This window comes from Bombina bombina, chromosome 2, assembly GCF_027579735.1.
Source record: "Bombina bombina isolate aBomBom1 chromosome 2, aBomBom1.pri, whole genome shotgun sequence".
Taxonomy (NCBI): domain Eukaryota; kingdom Metazoa; phylum Chordata; class Amphibia; order Anura; family Bombinatoridae; genus Bombina; species Bombina bombina.
Genome location: NC_069500.1, coordinates 605,538,333 through 605,560,624, shown reverse-complemented (window position 1 = coordinate 605,560,624; position 22,292 = coordinate 605,538,333). Strand labels below are relative to the sequence as shown.

The following is a 22,292-nucleotide window of genomic DNA, read 5'->3' as shown; positions in this document are numbered from 1 at the left end:
GAAGTTTAATCTCTTTATTACCCATTCCTCAGTTTTGCATAACCAACACAGTTATGTTAATATACTTTTTACTTATGTGATTACATTGTATCTTAGTCTCTGAAGACTGCCCCCTTATTTCAGTTCTTTTAACTCATAAATAACTCCACTGGATTGAGCTCAATGTTATCTATATAAAATGCACAAAGTGTAAGTGTAACAAAACTCTTATATCATGCAGTGCTATATTGCACTGGGCTTGTCTCTGCTTCACATAAATTAGAGAGATCTCGCCATGCTGGAGAGTTCAGCCCTTTTTTCTTTTGGAAACTCAGTGAGTTCAGCCTTTGTGAAGTCTGAACTACAATTTCTCTCCAAGCTGGATAATCTTTGAATATTAGTGCCTTAGACAGTTAATGTCTTTACTCCCACTGTTTGAATGAAGATGATTTGTATGAAGAATGTTGTTGTATCAAATTGTAAAATAGCGTTTTTTTCAGTTACTACTTATTCGATTCCTTAGTCTTGCTTATTTTCTTCAAAAGTTGGCAATAATATTTGAAAGCTAGTTCTGTTTGTTCTGCTTTGTTAAGGGCATACACATGTGTTATGATATTTAATATCTGACACAGAAATGTATTACATTTCCCTTTTACATATCAATAAAATATTAATAAACAATCATTCTAAGAATCCTAAATTTTTGCTGTCATAATTACCATGTTTATGCTACCCATAATTTAAAACAAAAATAATTCCTTATAAGGTAACGCCCTGTGTAATTTTTTTGCATAGTTTAGTTACCTGCTGTAATGAACTGCAGCGGTTACAAGTCAACCCATGTCCTGGACACAAGTGTTAAAGGGACACTGAATCCAAATTTTTTCTTTCATGATTCAGATAGAGCATGCAATTTTAAACAACTTTTTAATTTACTCCTATTATCAAATTTTCTTCTTTCTTTTGCTATCTTTATTTGAAAAGCAAGAATATAAGTTTAGAAGCCGGCCCATTTTTGGTTCACAACCTGGGTTGTTCTTGCTGATTGGTTGCTAAATGTCAGCCACCATTAAACAAGTGCTGTCCAGTGTTCTGAACCTAAAATTGGCTGTCTCCTTAGCTTAGATGCCTTCTTTTTCAAATAAAGAAAGCAAGAGAATGAAGAAAAATTGATAATAAGAGTGAATTAGAAAATTGCTTAAAACTTCATGCTCTATCTGAATCATGAAAGAAAAAAAAATTGGGTTTAGTGTCCCTTTAAATGATTCACTGAAAAGGAGACACTGACATCTAGTGGCCATTTCATCTAAAGACTGTGCACTTAATCTAATGTAGTGGAGTACAGTAAATTATTTACTCATGGTGTTATATATTAAAATCTTATTTTAGTTTTAAATACTTTATAATTACTAGCACTATTTCTTTTTGCTAATGACTTCCTAAAGTAAAACTTATGGATAGGAATGCTATGGTAACACTGCTCCGATTCTGTTTACAGAATCAACTCTCCTTAATTATAACCTTTTTTTTTTATTGCTTTTTTTAGGGCCTGCGGATTATATTTTCAGATGCATCCAGGATTATTTTTCGACTCAGTGCTTCAGGCACAATAGGAACCACTTTACGAATCTATGCAGAAAGCTATGAGAAGGATCCTAGTAAACACAATAAAGAGCCACAGGTAAACAGCATTAGCTGTTATGTGAAATTAAGTCTAAGATAACACTTTTGTAATACATATATGTAGTGTGTATATATATATATATATATGTGTGTGTGTGTGTGTATGTGTATATATATATATATATGTGTGTGTGTGTGTGTGTATATATGTATATATATATATATATATATATATATATATACATACAGTATGTATATGAATTATATTCCTTTTCTCTTGTAAGGTGTATCCAGTCCACGGATTCATCCATTACTTGTGGGATATTCTCCTTCCCAACAGGAAGCTGCAAGAGGATCACCCACAGCAGAGCTGTCTATATAGCCCCTCCCCTAACTGCCCCCTCCAGTCATTCTCTTGCAGCTCTCGACAAGGGAAGTAGCTAGAGAGATGTGGTGAATTAGTGTAGTTTATCTTCAATCAAAAGTTTGTTATTTTTAAACGGTGCCGGCGTTGTACTGTTTTTTTTTTTGAGGTTTTTGATGATCTTAGCAGGTTGTAACTAAGGTCCACTGCTGTTCTCACACATAACTGAAGAGTATGGGAGACTTCAGCTGGGAGAACGGCCTGCAGAATTAACTGCCCTGAGGTATGTTCAGTATATTATTTTCTAGAGGATGATAAGAACTAGAAAATGCTGACAGTGCCTGATATAGTTAAGGTAAGCCTGAGTGTAGTGATTTAATAAACGATTAGCATCATGCTTGCAGTAAAAAGTAATATTCATATTACTTTCTATTATGGCTTAGTATGTAAAACGTTTGCATTTATATAAAGAACGTTTTTAACTGAGGTGATAAATCTTTGTTTGGGGCCTAGTTTTCCACATGGCTGTTATTTTACTCCTAGGAATAGTTTTTTAAGGCCCTCTGACTTTGAGTGCATGGTGGGAGGGGCCTATTTTCGCACTCTAATTGCGCAGTTGTTTTTACATTCTGAGACATCCAGCTTCCCTGAAGGAGTCTCCTGACATATTGGGCCTCTGTAAAGGGTTTTTGTGCCTACAAAAGTCATTTTATGGGAAGGTAGGAGCCCCAGTAGAGCTGTGGCAGTTTGCTTGTGACTGTTTTAACGGTTTTTACTGTTTTTTTGCTTCATTTTTGAATCTGAGGGGTTAATCATCCATTTGCAAGTGGGTGCAATGCTATTTTAGTCTATTATATACACTGTAAAAATGTCATAGCGTTAACTGCTTTTTTCACTGTTTTGCAGTTTTTGTGTTTGTTTTTTTCCCTTAAAGGCACAGTACCGTTTTTTATAATCTGCTTTTTCACATTAATTAAAGTGTTTTCCAAGCTTGCTGGTCTCATTACTAGTCTGTTAAACATGTCTGACATAGAGGAAACTCCTTGTACATTATGTTTAGAAGCCATTGTGGAACCCCCTCTTAGAATGTGTACCAAATGCACTGATCTTACTATAAGTTATAAAGACCATATTCTGGCTTTAAAAGTTTTATCACCAGAGAAAATTGACAAGGGGGAAGTTATGCCGACTAACTCTCCCCACGTGTCAGAGCCTATAACTCCCGCTCAAGGGGCTTCAAGTACATCTAGCGAGCCCATTGCGTATACTTTACAAGACATGGCGGCAGTTATGAATCATACTCTTACAGAAGTATTGTCCAAACTGCCAGGGTTACAAGGAAAGCGAGACAGCTCTGGGGCTAGAACAAATACAGAGCTCTCTGACGCTTTAGTAGCTATGTCCGATATACCCTCACAATGTGCAGAAGCCGAAGGAGAGCTTCTATCTGTGGGTGATTTTTCTGACTCAGGGAAGACACTTCAACCTTATTCTGATATGTCTACATTTAAATTTAAGATTGAACACCTCCGCATGTTGCTCAGGGAGGTTTTAGCAACTCTGGATGACTGTGACGCCATTGTAGTCCCAGAGAAATTGTGTAAATTGGATAAATACTACGCAGTGCCTGTTTACACTGATGTTTTTCCAATACCTAAGAGGTTTTCAGAAATGATTACTAAGGAATGGGATAGACCAGGTGTACCGTTCTCTCCCCCTCCTGTTTTTAAAAAGATGTTTCCCATAGATGCCGCTACACGGGACTTGTGGCAAACGGTCCCTAAGGTGGAGGGAGCAGTCTCTACTCTAGCGAAGCGTACAACTATCCCTGTCGAGGACAGTTGTGCTTTTCTAGATCCAATGGACAAAAAATTAAAGGGTTACCTTAAGAAAATTTTTATTCAACAAGGTTTTATTCTCCAGCCCCTTGCATGCATTGCCCCTGTCACTGCTGCTGCGGCCTTCTGGTTTGAGTCTCTAGAAGAGGCTCTACAGGTAGAAACCCCATTGGATGATATCCTTGACAAGCTTAAAGCTCTTAAGCTAGCCAATTCATTTGTTTCTGACGCCGTTGTTCATTTAACCAAACTAACGGCTAAGAACTCAGGTTTTGCTATTCAGGCGCGTAGAGCGATATGGCTTAAATCCTGGTCAGCTGACGTTACTTCAAAGTCTAAGTTTCTCAACATTCCCTTCAAGGGGCAGACCCTATTCGGGCCTGGACTGAAGGAGATCATTTCTGATATTACTGGAGGAAAAGGTCACGCCCTTCCTCAGGATAGGTCCAACAAATTAAGGACCAAACAGCCTAATTTTCGTGCCTTTCGAAAATTCAAGAGTGGCGCAGCTTCAACTTCTTCTAATACAAAACAAGAGGGAAATTTTGCCCAATCCAAACCGCTCTGGAGACCTAACCCGGCTTGGAACAAAGGAAAGCAGGCCAAAAAAACCTGCTGCTGCCTCTAAGACAGCATGAAAGATCAGCCCCCGATCCGGTAACGGATCTAGTAGGGGGCAGACTTTCTCTCTTCGCCCAGGCTTGGGCAAGAGATATCCAGGATCCCTGGGTGTTGGAAATCGTGTCCCAGGGATATCTTCTGGACTTCAAAGCTTCTTCCCCAAAAGGAACATTTCACCTCTCACAATTATCTGCAAACCAGATAAAGAGAGAGGCATTCTTACATTGTGTTCAAGACCTCCTAGTTATGGGAGTGATCCACCCAGTTCCAAAGGAGGAACAGGGGCAAGGCTTCTATTCAAATCTGTTTGTGGTTCCCAAGAAAGAGGGAACCTTCAGACCAATCTTAGATCTCAAGATCCTAAACAAATTTCTCAGGGTCCCATCCTTCAAGATGGAGACTATTCGAACCATCCTACCTATGATCCAGGAGGGTCAATATATGACTACCGTGGACTTAAAGGATGCTTATCTGCACATTCCGATACACAGAGATCATCATCGGTTTCTCAGGTTCGCCTTCCTAGACAGGCATTACCAGTTTGTGGCTCTTCCCTTTGGGTTAGCTACGGCACCAAGAATCTTTACGAAGGTTCTGGGGTCACTCCTAGCAGTCCTAAGGCCGTGGGGTATAGCAGTAGCCCCTTACCTAGACGACATACTAATACAGGCGTTGAATTTTCAAATCGCCAGGTCCCATACAGACATTGTTCTGGCATTCCTGAGGTCGCATGGGTGGAAAGTGAACGAAGAAAAGAGTTCTCTATCCCCTCTCACAAGAGTTTCCTTCCTAGGAACTCTGATAGATTCTGTAGAAATGAAGGTTTACCTGACAGAGGCCAGGTTGTCAAAACTTCTAAATTCCTGCCGTGTTCTTTATTCTACTTCTCGCCCTTCAGTGGCTCAGTGTATGGAAGTAATCGGCTTAATGGTAGCGGCAATGGACATAGTGCCGTTTGCCCGCCTACATCTCAGACCGCTGCAACTCTGCATGTTCAGTCAGTGGAATGGGGATTACACAGATTTGTCCCCCTACTAAATCTGGATCAAGAGACCAGGGATTCTCTTCTCTGGTGGTTATCTCGGGTCCATCTGTCCAAGGGTATGACCTTCCGCAGGCCAGATTGGACAATATTAACGACAGATGCCAGCCTTCTGGGTTGGGGTGCAGTCTGGAACTCCCTGAAAGCTCAGGGCCTGTGGACTCAGGAGGAGACACTCCTTCCGATAAACATTCTGGAACTTAGAGCGATATTCAATGCTCTTCAGGCTTGGCTTCAGCTAGCTGCGGTCAGGTTCATCAGATTTCAGTCGGACAATATCATGACTGTAGCCTACATCAACCATCAAGGGGGAACAAGGAGTTCCCTAGCAATGTTGGAGGTTTAAAAAATAATTCTATGGGCAGAGGTTCACTCTTGCCATCTATCAGCTATCTTTATCCCAGGAGTAAAGAACTGGGAGGCGGCTTTTCTAAGTCGACAGACTTTTCATCCGGGGTAGTGGGAACTCCATCCGGAGGTGTTTGCAAAGTTGATTCAACTTTGGGGCAAACCAGAACTGGAACTCGTCAGAACGCCAAGCTTCCTTGTTACGGATACAGGTCCAGGAATCCCAAGGCAGCGCCTTGGTCTTTCAACCTGGCTTATGTGTTTCCACCGTTTCCTCTGCTCCCTCGTCTGATTGCCAAGATCAAGCAGGAGAGAGCTTCGGTGATTTTGATAGCACCTGCGTGGCCACGCAGGACTTGGTATGCAGATCTGGTGGACATGTTATCCCTTCCACCATGGACTCTACCGCTGAGGCAGGACCTTCTACTTCAGGGTCCTTTCAACCATCCAAATCTAATTTCTCTGCGTCTGACTGCTTGGAGATTGAACGCTTGATTTTATCAAAACGTGGTTTCTCCGAGTCGGTCATTGATACCTTAATTCAGGCTGGTGTGAATCCAAGGGTTACTCATGGAGTAAAGTCCGGATTCCCAGGATATTATCTTTTCTCCAAGAAGGATTGGAGAAGGGATTGTCAGCTAGTTCCTTAAAGGGACAGATTTCTGCTCTGTCTATTCTTTTGCACAAGCGTCTGGCGGATGTTCTAGACGTTCAGGCGTTTTGTCAGGCTTTAGTTCGAATCAAGCCTGTGTTTAAACCTGTTGCTCCGCCATGGAGTTTAAATTTAGTTCTTAAAGTTCTTCAAGGGGTTCCGTTTGAACCTCTGCATTCCATAGATATCAAGATTTTATCTTGGAAAGTTCTGTTCTGGTAGCTATCTCTTCGGCTCGAAGAGTTTCAGAGTTATCTGCCTTGCAGTGTGATTCCCCTTATCTGATCTTCCATGCAGATAAGGTAGTTTTGCGTACCAAATATTAAGAGAAAAAGAAAAAAACGACGGCACTACTGGTGCTGTGTCCCTAATAGTGTTGATATCTCTTATAAATTAAAAGAGAATATTTGTAATATAATCTGGGACTTAGGTGCTGTACACTAGGAGAAACAGACTGGAGGATACCAATTGCTACACGCAATTGAAAGAGTGTACTTAGATAGCACTCAACAGCTTGGATACAATACTAGCCTGTTATATCATAGGTAAAGAAGCCCTATAGAAAGGCGAGTTTAAAACTTAACTTTTAATATGAATGTTAAAAAGTGGATTCTAAAAAATCCAGTCAGTGTGAAAGTGAACGATAGTGATTCTACGGGGGGGATTAGTGCCTCCCTATTCACAATATATTTTTAGTATAAAGACCCCGGTATGGTCTCCTAGGATTGTACCCTTAGTTACAAACGGATTATACAAATGTACAGTATTTTTCACTTAGTTTGTGGTATATACCCCTATTACAATAAGACAACCCCTGTTGTTGCTCTTTGTCTGAGTCTGGGGGTATCTGTGATAATGTTATCCCACCGTTTATGTTATATAGTACACTTCCCTGAGGCAATTGGATTAGAAATATTTTTCACTTGTTGTGTACCTGGGTTGGGTGGGTGCCCCTACTTTTAATTGTGAGTCAATAGTTTCCTGTGAATTTCACCACTGGTCATTGCCTCTAGTAATGTTGGTAATAGTATAATACCACATTCATACAATATCAATGTTACTTGGGTAAGTAGGTAAGGACCCTGGGTTTTCCAGTGTATGTTTGGGTCTAAAAGAATCCTCACTAATTTAACATGTATATACACAATTGGGGTGAAACCCCATATACAAACGTACCGTATTTTGCACTTAGTTTGTGGTATATCCCACTATTACAATAAGACAACCCCTGTTGTTGCTCTTTATCAGAGTCCGGGGGTATCTGTGATAATGTGGTCCCACCGTTTACGTTATGTAGTATACTTCCCTAAGGAGATTGGATTGGAAATATTTTTCGCCTGTTATGTACCTGGGTTGGGTGGGTGCCCCTGCTTTAAATTGTGAGTCAATAGTTTTCTGTGAATTTCACCACTGGTTATTGTAGGGTCACTTCTTTGTTCCTTAGCTCTGCTCTGGCTGATAAGGGTGCGGCACACGTTTTCTTCAGGGCCCTGGGGTGACCACTGAAATCACACACACATGCAACTGAGTGTTTTCACAAAAGTCCCGTTTATTTGAAGAACACACAAAGAATTTATAGGAATGTATACGTCATACATGAGGTCACAGGAAATATATAAAAAACGTAGTTAACTTCACATCTGCATAAGGGGCCCACAGGAAATAAGAATGTTGTTATAGCACATAACAGAATATGCCCATATCCATTTGTAGAGAGGAACTTATATTAGAAACATATGTTACAACTTATACAGAAAGAAACTTGTGGAATGCTGCTTTATAAACATTTGATACAAGATTTAAAGTTACCCTCAATATGCTTAATATGTGAGATTCAAATTACCCATATAACATAATATATATAATATATATATACACACATACATACATATATATATATATACATATATATACATACATATATACATACATATATACATATACATACCCATCATTCCCCTCTTTGATCACATCGTGATCACATAATCTATAATGTTCCTACAATATAAACTATCTGGGTCTACCTCTAATTAAATTTTGCAGTTGAACTTTTTCTGCATCTTGTATCATACCTGATATTTTCTTTCCTAAAGTACAAGACATGTAACAGTTAAACAATGTTAATAATAGTAAACAAATAGGTGTTAAGTGTCCAGCATCTTCAAGTGAGTAATAACATGCTGTTATTAATACTATTGGGATATACACAAATATCAATATCCCCATTAGGAAAAGGAAGATCTTGCAGGAATGTCTTGGATCCATGATTGAGATCGTCATCCTGGTCTTTGTGAGGAGTGATCGATACCTTATCACCCACTTCTCCTTTGTGAGGGGTGACCGATAGCTTGTCACCCGCTTCTCCTCTCTTTGGACAGAGTTTCACTCGTGAAGCGTGTATCCAGATGTCCTTGTCATCAGTCAGTACGGCAGTCCTGGTTACAGCGATCACAGTGACTGGCTTGCTGAACGGGAAACCTCCTTTCTTTGCTTTATTCAGCTGCCGAATGCAGACCAGATCTCCAGGCTTGAAAGGATGGGTTGGTTCCTGTGAGGGAAGAGGTAAACGGGAAGACACATCACCATAGATGCCATTCAATTTATCAATCAATTGTTTTACATATTGTTCCTTAATACAATCTAAATCACCATTTTTAATGATAAGTGGGCCTTTTACCCATGGAGTTGGGAATGGTCTACCCATTAGGACCTCAAATGGAGACAACCTGGTTGTCCTATTTGGGGTCATTCTGATTTCTGCTAAAATCGCAGGTAAATAGTTTTGCCATTTAACCCATGTACCTGCTGTTGCCTTTAAAAGTTTTTCCTTGATATTGCGATTCATTCTTTCTACAATCCCTGAGCTTTGAGGATGGTAGGGAATGTGAAAGTTCCAATTAATCTGTAACCATTCTACTAACTCATGTGTGATTTTACTAATGAACGCTGGACCGTTATCAGAATTAATCTGAAGCGGACAACCAAATCTGGGAATTATTTCAGTGGCTAAAATTTTAGCGACTGTTTTTGCATCTTCCCTCTGGGTAACAAAAGCTTCTGGCCACTTAGAAAATTGGTCAACTATTACAAGCAGATATAATTGTTTAGTCCCAGTTTTTGGAATATGTGTAAAATCAATTTGTAGATGTGTGAATGGGGCTGTAGGTGGGGGTAAGTGGTCATGCTGGGCTTTATTGGGAATGGTTGCATTGGTCTGTAAGCAATATACACATCTATTAATATATGCCTTGCAATGATCACCTATACCTCTAATGTAGAAAGATTGCTTCAACAAGTTAGTTGTTGGTTTTATACCTAGGTGTCCAACACCATGGGCTTGTGCTATAAAGAGTGGTGCACTGCTTTCCGGTATGCCCACCTTCCCCTCTTTAGAAAACAAACCATTCTCATCTAAAGCTAACCCATTAGTAGTCCAGAAAGATATGTCACTAGGAGTGGCATGTCCCTGGAGTTCAAGAAGCATATGGTCTGTAGGACATGAAGGTGGGGCTAAAACAGCATACATACGGATGGTGGATTTGGGTGTATGAGAAACATAAGCAGCCTCTTTAGCAATTTTATCTGCAAGTGCATTACCCAAGGAAATAGGGTCAGACTTGTATGTATGTGCACGGCAATGTATGATCGCTATATCCTTTGGGAGTTGTATGGCCTCTAAAAGTTCATTAATCAGGTCTGTATGAGAGATGGTCTTGCCATCTGCTGAAACAAAACCACGTTGTTTCCATATCATACCAAAATCGTGCACAACCCCAAAAGCATAGCGAGAGTCAGTGTAAATGTTAACAGATTTATTTTCAAACAATTTACATGCTTTTGTAAGTGCTATTAATTCTGCAGCTTGTGCAGAAGGATAAGGAATGGGGCCTGCATCTAGAACAATGTCTGGTAGTTGCACAACGACATAGCCTGTCTTATAAATACCATCACTAGGTCGGGAACAAGAACCATCAACAAACACATTATCAGCACGGTCAAAAGGTTTATCCATCAAGTCAGGTCTTGGTGTGGTAATGTGGTGTATTACCTCTATACAATCATGATCTGTTGGAAAGTCTGGTGATCCTGTAAGTAAGGCACTAAGTATTTGAGTTGGCCCTGAGGATACACTACTATATTTAATAGTCAGATTTGTATTATTCAGTAATATACATTCATAACCAGAAAGTCTTTGAGAAGTCATGTGTTGGGTAGTGACATTTTTTACAAGATGTAAAACTTGGTGACTAGTGTGTAGTACTATTGGATGGCCTAATGTGATTGTTTCAACCATCTCTACAGCCATGGCGCAAGCTGCCAATGCTCGGAGACACGCCGGCATCCCTTGTACCGGTATTGGAACTACTTTGGAAAAGAAAGCTACGGGAAGCATATTGCCTCCACCATGCTCTTGGGCACAGACAGCAGCCATGGTTTTACAATTGTCCCTCGCATACAAGTGAAATGGTTTAAAATAATCAGGTAGTCCTAAAGCAGGGGCACTAATAATGCTAGTCTTCAGAGCTATGTAGGATTTAGTCATGTCTGTGGTCCATTGTATATGTTCAGGGCTATCCCCTTTTGTGGCTTGCCTTAGAATGGAATCATGATGGGAGCACTCAGGAATCCATTGTCTGCAATAATTAATCATACCTAGAAAGGTGAGCATGTCCTTTCTAGTAACTGGCTTTGGGATCTGTTGAATCGCTTGGATTCGTTTGGGACTAATGGACCGGTGGCCTTGGGAAAGCACAAAACCAAGGTAATCCACTTTTGTCACTCCTACTTGTAGCTTATGTTTTGCTATTTTATGACCTTCAGCAGCAAGGTGTTTTAACATACTTATTGTATCTACTGTATTAGCCTCCTGGTTAGGACTACACAACAGTAGGTCATCAACGTACTGAAGGAGGACGGAACCGTGGCTGGGAGTCCATGACCGCAAAGTACGTTGGAGCACCAGCGAGTAGACCGCAGGTGAGGCCACATAGCCTTGAGGGAGGCGTGTACAGGTAAGCTGACGCCCATCATAATAAAAAGCCATAAGTAGCTGTGTCTCAGGGTCCAATCGGACTGAAAAAAATGCGTTAGCTAAATCAATGACTGTAAATATACAGGCATCATGTGGAATGGCTGTGAGTAAGGTTGTAACATCTGGGACAATTGGGGCAATTGGGATTACTATTTCATTAATTGCCCTTAGGTCTTGTACTAACCTATATTCATTGTCTTTCTTTGGGATTGGATTTATGGGGGTATTATAGGGAGAAACTACTGGACGGAGGATTCCTTGTTTAAGGAATTCCTCTATCATGGGTCTTATCCCTTCTTTCTTTTCTCTAGACAATGGATATTGTTTAATAAACACTGGAGTAGTATTAGGTTTTAATCTGGCTTTATATGGGGTACACTGAACTAAACCAACGTCAAGTTTTGAAGATGCCCAAACAGAGGATGGGACATCTGTCAATATGTCATTAAAAAAACACAGGTTAGTGGACCCTAGACTCACGTCTAACCCACCCTGTCTAGTGACAGCTACTTTCAAACCAAGGGGACCCATAAGATCACGACCCAAAATGTTAAGGGGACACCCAGTTATAATACGAAATGGGTGCAAAAGTTGTTGGCCAGTACAGGGTACCCTAACTTCAAGTGGCGGTGTGATGCGAGTCTGAGTCAGCACTCCATTAATCCCTAGAGAAGGTTCAGATTTTCCAGTAATGCCATCATACATATCTGAGCATAAGGCAGAGCATGTAGCTCCTGTGTCTACTAGAAATGGTAGGGGTTCTCCCTCTACTTCTAGGACTAAGTACGGTTGCTCATGATAACTTGTTGACACCACTGGAAAAATTGGAGTGCTACCTTCTAGGCACCCCTATGGCCATTGTATGTTGTGTTTGGGTGCCTCCATGGGTGCAGGGGCTATGTAAGGCTGTCTGTTATACTGTCGGGGATTGTAAGGGGGGCCAGAATTATTAGGGGGTTTTGGGCATTCATTTTTCCAATGTCCCTGTTCCCCACAGTTAAAACAATGTGTTCTGTTTGAAGTATAATTCCCTCTAGCTGTTCCTCTAGCTCTCCCTCTATCTCTCACATACATTCTATTACTCCCTGTATTATCCCTTTCCCTGGCCTGGAATGGATCACAATGTTGTAAACTCTGCTTTTGATAAAAAGCAGCATTTTTTCCTTCTAATTTCCTGATGTCAAAACAACCTGCCCCTTCTTTTTCATGAATTCTTTTCAAGAATTCTGCTGGAGTCAACTCTGGCCAATCAGAGACAAGTTGTTTCACCAACAAAGAAAGCTGAGGTTGCATATTACTAATGCAAGTCTGGACCTTCAGAGAGCCCATTGCATCTCCTGATTCCATTCCAGCCTCTTCCTTCCAGCATTTATAAAAACGCTTAACAAATTCTACTACTGTTTCCTTTGTATTCTGTTTGCACGCTAGTGCAATTGACATACTTTGTTTATCCTTCCATATTCTATGCATTTCTATACTTAATTCTGTCCACATTTCATCAAGTCCTTCACGTGTGTTTAGGGCATAGTTAATTGTTGGATCTCGACTCAATTTACTAATACTCTTTACATTACCCCACTCCCAACCTGATTCAGGGTCATAGTCTAGAAGTGCATCAATAATAATTCTTATATCTGTCTGTGTCATGTTTTGTCCTTGTAACATTCTTTTTAAATACATAATACAAGCTGATGGATGTTGACGGGGATTTGGGGCTCCCTTGGTAATTTCCCTTAATTCACCCGGGGACAAAGGTTTAATAATTAATTGGTCTCCCACAGTAAGAAATGGCATACTAGCTTCTGGTACAGCTGCCTCCTCCTCCTCTACTTCTTCATTCCCTCTTTTATATTGTGGGGTTATTGTAGGGGGGTAGGAAGGTGTTACTGGTTCAACCTTAATCGGGGGTTTGGGCATAATTGGGGGTTTAGTGACCTGGTATCTGGGAGTTACAGAAGGTCCTGGCAAGGTCCATTCCTGGGGTACCTGAGCAGAGGCAATAGCAATAGTCTCTAGATCTATGTCACTAGGGGATGGGAGGCTAGGATATAGTCTGTTATATGATGGCAAAGGTAGGTGAGGGGCATTATATGGGGCAGGGGGGGGTGAATATGTTTTCTGTCTTTGCTTCTCACTTTTACCCTTCTTTTTATTCCCATCTATATCAATATATCGCCAGTATGGAGCAACAGTCAGCCAATTTTCCCCACCCTTTTTCATATAATCCATATTCCATCTTGGATCACCATTATACCATGGAAATGCCTCTTCATCACCTAGACACAACCCTTTTACCATTTTCATATGAAATGTATCATTATCCCCCTCTCTGGGGAATGGATCAGTGCTTCTCATAGCTTCTGTCCAATCTGCTATATTTTCCCACATAATCTTTACATTTTTCTCGTTGCCTAGGTGATGGAAATTGTTTAGACTGGGATTTGCCCATTCTCAACTCCTAACTTATCTTTTAAAACATTTACAACAAAATATAATACAATACAAAACAAAAACAAAAAACAAAAAAATAAATAATAAAAAATAATAAAAATAAAAAAATACAATACCTTTACCTTTAAGAGCAATTAATTATTGAATCTTTTTGCATAAACCACATTAACTAGAATGGTTGTACTCCGTTACCAGTTATTGTGCTTAATGCTTAAGTTTACAACAAGAGAAAGAAAAAAAAATATCACTATGCTGATCCTTTCAGTAGTTTCTGGCATTAATTATCTCTAGGTCAAAGGTCACCCTTCACCAGAAAAAATGTAGCATTTTAACTAACATTCAGAAACAGCAATACATATAAGCAACAGTTTACTTTCTTAATACTTTAAAAAATAAGCAGTATTTTACTTCCTTAACACTTTATACAAATAAACAGTATTTTGCCATACAGCATATTTAAAAACAAGCAGCATAAGAATTCATATAAACAATGCAGTATTTATCTTATAACTTTAAAACAATGTTAGCCATACAGCAATATTTCAAAAGCAAGCAATAAGAAAACGTGTGTTTTAACCCTTCAGCCAGACTTTATATAACCTGATTTCTACCAAAGAAATCTTATTCCCTTTTTATTTTTTATTTTTTTTAATCAAAAATTTGATTAGAATCTACCAAAGATTCATATATATATTTAACCTGATTTTTACCAAAAAAATCTATTATTCCTCTTTTAGAATCTACCAAAGATTCACATATATATATTCCCCAACTATTCCTATGTAAAATGAAACTTAAGGGGTCTCGTGGTAAGAGAAAAAAGGTCAGAATAAAAAGACTCTTTGTTCAACTCACCTTCCGAGAGTTCCCTGTTTCATTCCACTTCTGACGCCAGTTTTGTAGGGTCACTTCTTTGTTCCTTAGCTCTGCTCTGGCTGATAAGGGTGCGGCACACATTTTCTTCAGGGCCCTGGGGTGACCACTGAAATCACACACACATGCAACTGAGTGTTTTCACAAAAGTCCCGTTTATTTGAAGAACACACAAAGAATTTATAGGAATGTATACGTCATACATGAGGTCACAGGAAATATATAAAAAACGTAGTTAACTTCACATCTGCATAAGGGGCCCACAGGAAATAAGAATGTTGTTATAGCACATAACAGAATATGCCCATATCCATTTGTAGAGAGGAACTTATATTAGAAACATATGTTACAACTTATACAGAAAGAAACTTGTGGAATGCTGCTTTATAAACATTTGATACAAGATTTAAAGTTACCCTCAATATGCTTAATATGTGAGATTCAAATTACCCATATAACATAATATATATAATATATATATACACACATACATACATATATATATATATATACATATATATACATACATATATACATACATATATACATATACATACCCATCAGTTATTGCCTCTTGTAATGTTGGTAATAGTATAATACCTCATTCATATAATATCAATGTTACTTGGGTAAATATGTAAGGGCCCTGGATTTTCCAGTGTATGTTTGGATCTAAAAGAATTCTCACTAATTCAACAGGTATAAACACATTTGGGGTGAGACCCCAGAGTTGGATAATATAATTCCCTCTTTCCAAATAACTCAAAAAATATTCTGAATTAAATAAATTGTGATAGTCCTGATTTGTTACTCAGGTTTGGAATATTAGGATCCTCAGCGTTTTAGACACTGTTATTGTGTTAACTTCACCCTATATAGTGATAGATATAGAAAGAGTAGTGGAGTTATTAAATAGTTGCCTGTAAAATAAATATAAATCCTAAAATAGCTACAATGTAATTATTAGTTATATTGTAGCTATCTTATGGTTTATTTTATAGGTAAGTATTTATTTTTAAATAGGAATAATTTATTTAATTATAGTAATTTTATTTAGATTTATTAAAAATAGATTTAAGTTAGGGGGGTGTTAGGGTTAGGGTTAGACTTAGGTTTAGGGGTTAATACATTTAATATAGTTGCGGTGACGTTGGGGGCGGCAGATTAGGGGCTAATAATTGTAGATAGGTGTCAGCGACATTGGGGGGGGCAGATTAGGGGTTAATAAAATTTATCTAGTGTTTGCAAGGCGGGAGTGCGGTGGTTTAGGGGTTAATAAATTTATTATAGTGGCGGCGATGTCCGGTTGGCATGTAGGTGTCGGCGATGTTAGGGGCAGCAGATTAGGGGTTCATAGGTATAATGTAGGTGGCGGCAGTTTACAGAGCGGCAGATTAGGGGTTAATAATATTATGCAGGTGTCGGCGATGTCGGGGGTGGCATATTAGGGGTTATAAGTGTAAGATTAGATGTGTTTAGACTCAGGGTTCATGTTAGGGTGTTAGGTGTAGACTTAGAAAGTGTTTTTCCATAGGAAACAATGGGGCTACCTTAGCAGCTGAACGCTGCTTTTTTGCAGGTGTTAGGTTTTTTTTCAGCCGATTCTGCCCCATTGTGTCCTATGGGGAAATCGTGCACGAGCACGTTTTGCCAACTTACCGCTACGATAAGCAACGCTGGTATTACAGGTAGAAGTGGAGCTAAATTTGCTCAACGCTCACTTTTCTGAAGCTAACGCAGCCATTCAGAAACCTTGTAATACCTGCGTTGTTTAAAGTGAGCGCTGGAAAAAAAGGAGCGTTAGCAACGCTAGTTTTTACCGACAAAACTTGTAATCTAGCCGTTTAATTTTTTGATATATGATAATCTTTGTCCAAAAATATAACAACTAAAAAAAATGGTCTCTTTTGGACCTAACGCTTGTTTTGCAGTAAAGTAAAGATTACTTATGTGTATAGACTATACAGATTCTTTTGATATGGACTATGTATATAGGATCTGAGAGAGTTAGGGAAGGTTAACACCATCCTATGTATAGTATGCAGAGCATATAGCTTCACAGGTATAGTTATACATGGAGTATCAACATATTAATGGATAAACTATCATAAATGAAGAAGGGATGGAGTAAGAACTTTAGGTTGCCAGTGGAGCATATTCAGTATAGTAGAATATATACATTATTGGTGACCAACACTCTAGCTAATAAGCCTCATAAGAAAAGTGGAGCTTACTGGACATAAATTTATAGAATGAATGAATGATATGTAATAAAGAGCAGACATATGTGATGTGTATTTCCAGTTTGATAAACATCTATAATAAAACTGAAACTAGCTAGCTGTTTGAACTGGGACCCCAAACCATCCCCTGTAAAAGTCTCATAAACTAAGTGCCTAGCCATAAAAAGTAGTGCCTATTAATAGGTGTAGAACATATATACTCTTTGATAAGGATGTCAGACCACCAAGGCCACTGGAAGTTCGGCATTGGTTTTAATAATAAGGGCTCTACATAAAGCAGATTACAGGCAATATTTTGAACTATAAGGGGCTATGAAGAAACACAAGAACTGCCAGGGGTTATTTACTCTTCAATAGAAGAGACATAATAGAAGTTTCCCACCCGTTATGTGGTAGCTTTCAGATATACTCATTAGCCTATATATATATCTATACACATCTCCTATATTGTAGATGGACAACAAAAAAAACATTAACAGAGGGATTATAACACTGTGACCTTATTTTTTGCTTTTATATGAAACAGGATGAATATAAATTAAAATATTCAAGCACCTATGAGCAGACTAATCAATAACTGGACTAAGAGTAAAACAGCATAGCAGATACATGTGAGATCTCAACTCAATGACAGTTTTAAGTGTAAGCATATGATTCTCATAGAAAGTTCCCTGTTGGCACACTTTTATACTAATAGGAAATCTATAAGGAACAGATTTCAGGCAATATTGTATTCTAAACAAATCAGAATAGAGGGCGCCACATAGTGCAGATCATAAAGATACTTTAAAACAGGTACAGGAATAGCAGAAGAATCCTACTCACAATAATGAAGAGTCCACAGCTCCAAATTGGTGGAAAGATCCTAGAAAAGGGAAAAATAATAGGTCGGCAGCAAATATAGGGTTAAAAGAACTTTAAAAAATGTATTATAATGATAAAAAAACAGCAACGCGTTTCTCAGTGTAACACACTGTTTCATCATGAGAAACGCGTTGCTGTTGTTTTTATCATTATAATACATTTTTTAAAGTTCTTTTAACCCTCTATTTGCTGCCGACCTATTATTTTTCCCTTTTCTGGGATCTTTCCATCAATTTGGAGCTGTGGACTCTTCATTCAGGCCTCTGGACCTGTGGGACTGAACATTGCTGTACAGACTCCCTTCCGTGGTATCTCTGGACTCTCCCTGGCGAGACGAGGATCCCTTTTGTGACATCATCTATTGATCTACCGGACGACGGGCGGTTCCGGACTGCTGGTATTGCACATCTGTGATTTACATATTGCGAGTAGGATTCTTCTGCTATTCCTGTACCTGTTTTAAAGTATCTTTATGATCTGCACTCTATTCTGATTTGTTTATATTCCCTTTACCTGTGTCGCGGCATGACACCCTAGAGGAGTGGCCTGTCGCTTTGGATATACATCATTTGGGATTATCTGTCATTGCAACAAAGGACTGTCCTATCATCACCTACCACCTTTGACAAAGCCGTTGTGGCGAAACATGTCAGGGCTATGGGAGAATTTTTCTCCTTTTTAAACTAACCAGTAGTGTGATTTGTGAACGAATGAGTTATTAGAATTTAATTTAAACCGGTATGTTTGTAAGTGTGCCTGGGGAAAGTAGACTTAATTTGTATACCGCATAGCAATTTTCACTGCTAAGTATCCCTCTAATGGTTACTCTGTAACGCTAGTACCGTAAATAGATATTTTGAGAAGTGGGAAAAAAGTTTATAGTACCACTTAGGATACGGAACTGCTAGCCATATACCTACAATATCACAGTAACCTCTAAGTTTATTGCGCTTATACCCAAATAAAACAAAGGGGAAGGGGGGAGATTAGCTTTTTTTCCCCCCCCCCAAACTAGACAGCGACACTTCCAGCTGCCAATCGAGGGTAACACCAGGACAATCCATCTGGGGAACCTGTCAGATTTAGTATATTATCCTATTCTTGCCTTTCCCAGTGATCCCATTGTATCAATGACAATATAAGTAATGTAATAGTGACAATAGTATCAAATACGGGACTAACTGGCAACATTCAGTAAAGTGAGTGACGTATTAACCAAATCGTATGCAAGATATATTAAATATACTGATTGATGGGGGTATCACTAAAGCTGTTTATGTAAAGGGAAGAATAGATCAGATTTCTGTAAAAATTATACATTTGATTCAAATCAGGTCACCAACGGTTCTTTAGGAACGGTGATCATTGCTGTACAAAGTATTTTACACCAAGCACTCCTCTAACATCTCTACAATAAGTATTATACAGCGCAGCAACTGAATAGATACTGGGGGGCATGGACTGATTAGAACTTTGTAAATATTACATATCGAATTAAAATTAGTTCACCAGTGGTCCTTTAGGAACCGAGATCCCCAGATATATACCGTCCCCTGGGAAATCACATTCTGATTCTTTTATAATAAATAAACTCAGACTGGTATTCATCTAGCGTGTTCACATTTTTAGAAGCCTTACTATACAAAGTATCCTACATGCAGCACTTTTCCAATATCCTTATATAAAGGTATCAAATAAAGCAATAACGGAATAAATACTGGTTTATCAATTGTGGTTAACTCCCCAGAGCGGCACTATCAGTTGAAATAGGGACACGCATTCTCAATAGTTATACTCACTGCAAGTTCAGTATATAACTATTTCCCAATGACAAGACAAATATAGAGCAGCTGCCAGTAATGATGATTACTTAGACTCCACTACTCTTTCTATATCTATCACTATATAGGGTGAAGTTAACACAATAACAGTGTCTAAAACGCTGAGGATCCTAATATTCCAAACCTGAGTAACAAATCAGGACTATCACAATTTATTTAATTCAGAATATTTTTTGAGTTATTTGGAAAGAGGGAATTATATTATCCAACTCTGGGGTCTCACCCCAAATGTGTTTATACCTGTTGAATTAGTGAGGATTCTTTTAGATCCAAACATACACTGGAAAATCCAGGGCCCTTACATATTTACCCAAGTAACATTGATATTATATGAATGTGGTATTATACTATTACCAACATTACAAGAGGCAATAACCAGTGGTGAAATTCACAGAAAACTATTGACTCACAATTTAAAGCAGGGGCACCCACCCAACCCAGGTACATAACAGGCGAAAAATATTTCCAATCCAATCTCCTTAGGGAAATATACTACATAACGTAAACGGTGGGACCACATTATCACAGATACCCCCGGACTCTGATAAAGAGCAACAACAGGGGTTGTCTTATTGTAATAGTGGGATATACCACAAACTAAGTGCAAAATACGGTACGTTTGTATATGGGGTTTCACCCCAATTGTGTATATACCTGTTAAATTAGTGAGGATTCTTTTAGACCCAAACATACACTGGAAAACCCAGGGTCCTTACCTACTTACCCAAGTAACATTGATATTGTATGAATGTGGTATTATACTATTACCAACATTACTAGAGGCAATGACCAGTGGTGAAATTCACAGGAAACTATTGACTCACAATTAAAAGTAGGGGCAAGCACCCAACCCAGGTACACAACAGGCGAAAAATATTTCTAATCCAATTGCCTCAGGGAAGTGTACTATATAACATAAACGGTGGGATAACATTATCACAGATACCCCCAGACTCAGACAAAGAGCAACAACAGGGGTTGTCTTATTGTAATAGGGGTATATACCACAAACTAAGTGAAAAATACGGTACATTTGTATAATCCGTTTGTAACTAAGGGTACAATCCTAGGAGACCATACCGGGGTCTTTATACTAAAAATATATTGTGAATAGGGAGGCACTAATCCCCCCCGTAGAATCACTATCGTTCACTTTCACACTGACTGAATTTTTTAGAATCCACTTTTTAACATTCATATTAAAAGTTAAATTTTAAACTCGCCTTTCTATAGGGCTTCTTTACCTATGATATAACAGGCTAGTATTGTATCCAAGCTGTTGAGTGCTATCTAAGTACACTCTTTCAATTGCGTGTAGCAATTGGTATCCTCCAGTTTTGCGTACCAAACCTGTCTTTTACACAATCTTGACGTGGTTCGTGCTTTAAAGTTTTATTTACAAGCTACTAAAGATTTTCGTCAAACATCTGCATTGTTTGTTGTCTACTCTGGACAGAGGAAAGGCCAAAAGGCTTCAGCAACTTCTCTTTCTTTTTGGTTAAGAAGTATAATCCGCTTAGCTTATGAGACTGCTGTCCAGCAGCCTCCTGAAAGAATTACAGCTCATTCCACTAGAGTGGTGGCTTCCACATGGGCTTTTAAAAATGAGGCTTCTGTTGAACAGATTTGTAAGGCGGCGACTTGGTCTTCGCTTCATACTTTTTCTAAATTCTACAAATTTGATACTTTTGCTTCTTCGGAGGCTATTTTTTGGGAGAAAGGTCTTACAGGCAGTGGTGCTTTCCGTTTAAGCGCCTGCCTTGTCCCTCCCTTCATCCGTGTCCTATAGCTTTGGTATTGGTATCCCACAAGTAATGGATGAATCCGTGGACTGGATACACCTTACAAGGGAAAGCAAAATTTATGCTTACCTGATAAATTTATTTCTCTTGTGGTGTATCCAGTCCACGGCCCGCCCTGTCATTTTAAGGCAGGTGTTTTTTATTTTTAAACTACAGTCACCACTGCACCCTATAGTTTCTCCTTTCTCTTGCTTGTCTTCGGTCGAATGACTGGAGGAGGCAGTTAGGGGAGGAGCTATATAGACAGCTCTGCTGTGGGTGATCCTCTTGCAGCTTCCTGTTTGGAAGGAGAACATCCCACAAGTAATGGATGAATCCGTGGACTGGATACACAACAAGAGAAATAAATTTATCAGGTAAGCATAAATTTTGTTTTTGTTGATATTTCATTTATTTACAAGGTTGCTAGAGGTAATTCCTTCCCATAGGCAGCTTGTTGTGCATTCCTTTTACATCGTGCTAATAGGGTGCGTGGTGATATATGTGCAGAACTCAACTGGGCAGCCCCTAATTCTGATATGCTCCCAGTATCAGAAAGTGTAGGAATCTAAAACAAATGGGGGAGGGGTGCGCTCAGAGATCAGAGCTGTGAGTGGGACTATCTATAATAGCTAATAATGTGATTTCAATCCGTGGATTAAATGTAAATATTTAATGTATATATTTAAAGGCTCATTACTGGTAACCTATAATGTGTGTGGTTATCCGTGGTTTTAGGC

At 38.9% G+C, this 22,292-nt stretch overlaps 1 protein-coding gene across 1 annotated transcript in view; it reads left to right on the top strand.

Annotated features, from left to right (window-relative positions):
- Positions 1–22,292, top strand: part of PGM5 (phosphoglucomutase 5) — a 286,735-nt gene that overhangs the window by 239,967 nt on the left and 24,476 nt on the right. The window contains exon 10 of the mRNA XM_053702531.1: positions 1,526–1,660. Within this exon, the coding sequence (XP_053558506.1) occupies positions 1,526–1,660 (135 nt within the window). The remainder of the gene's footprint in view (positions 1–1,525; positions 1,661–22,292) is intronic.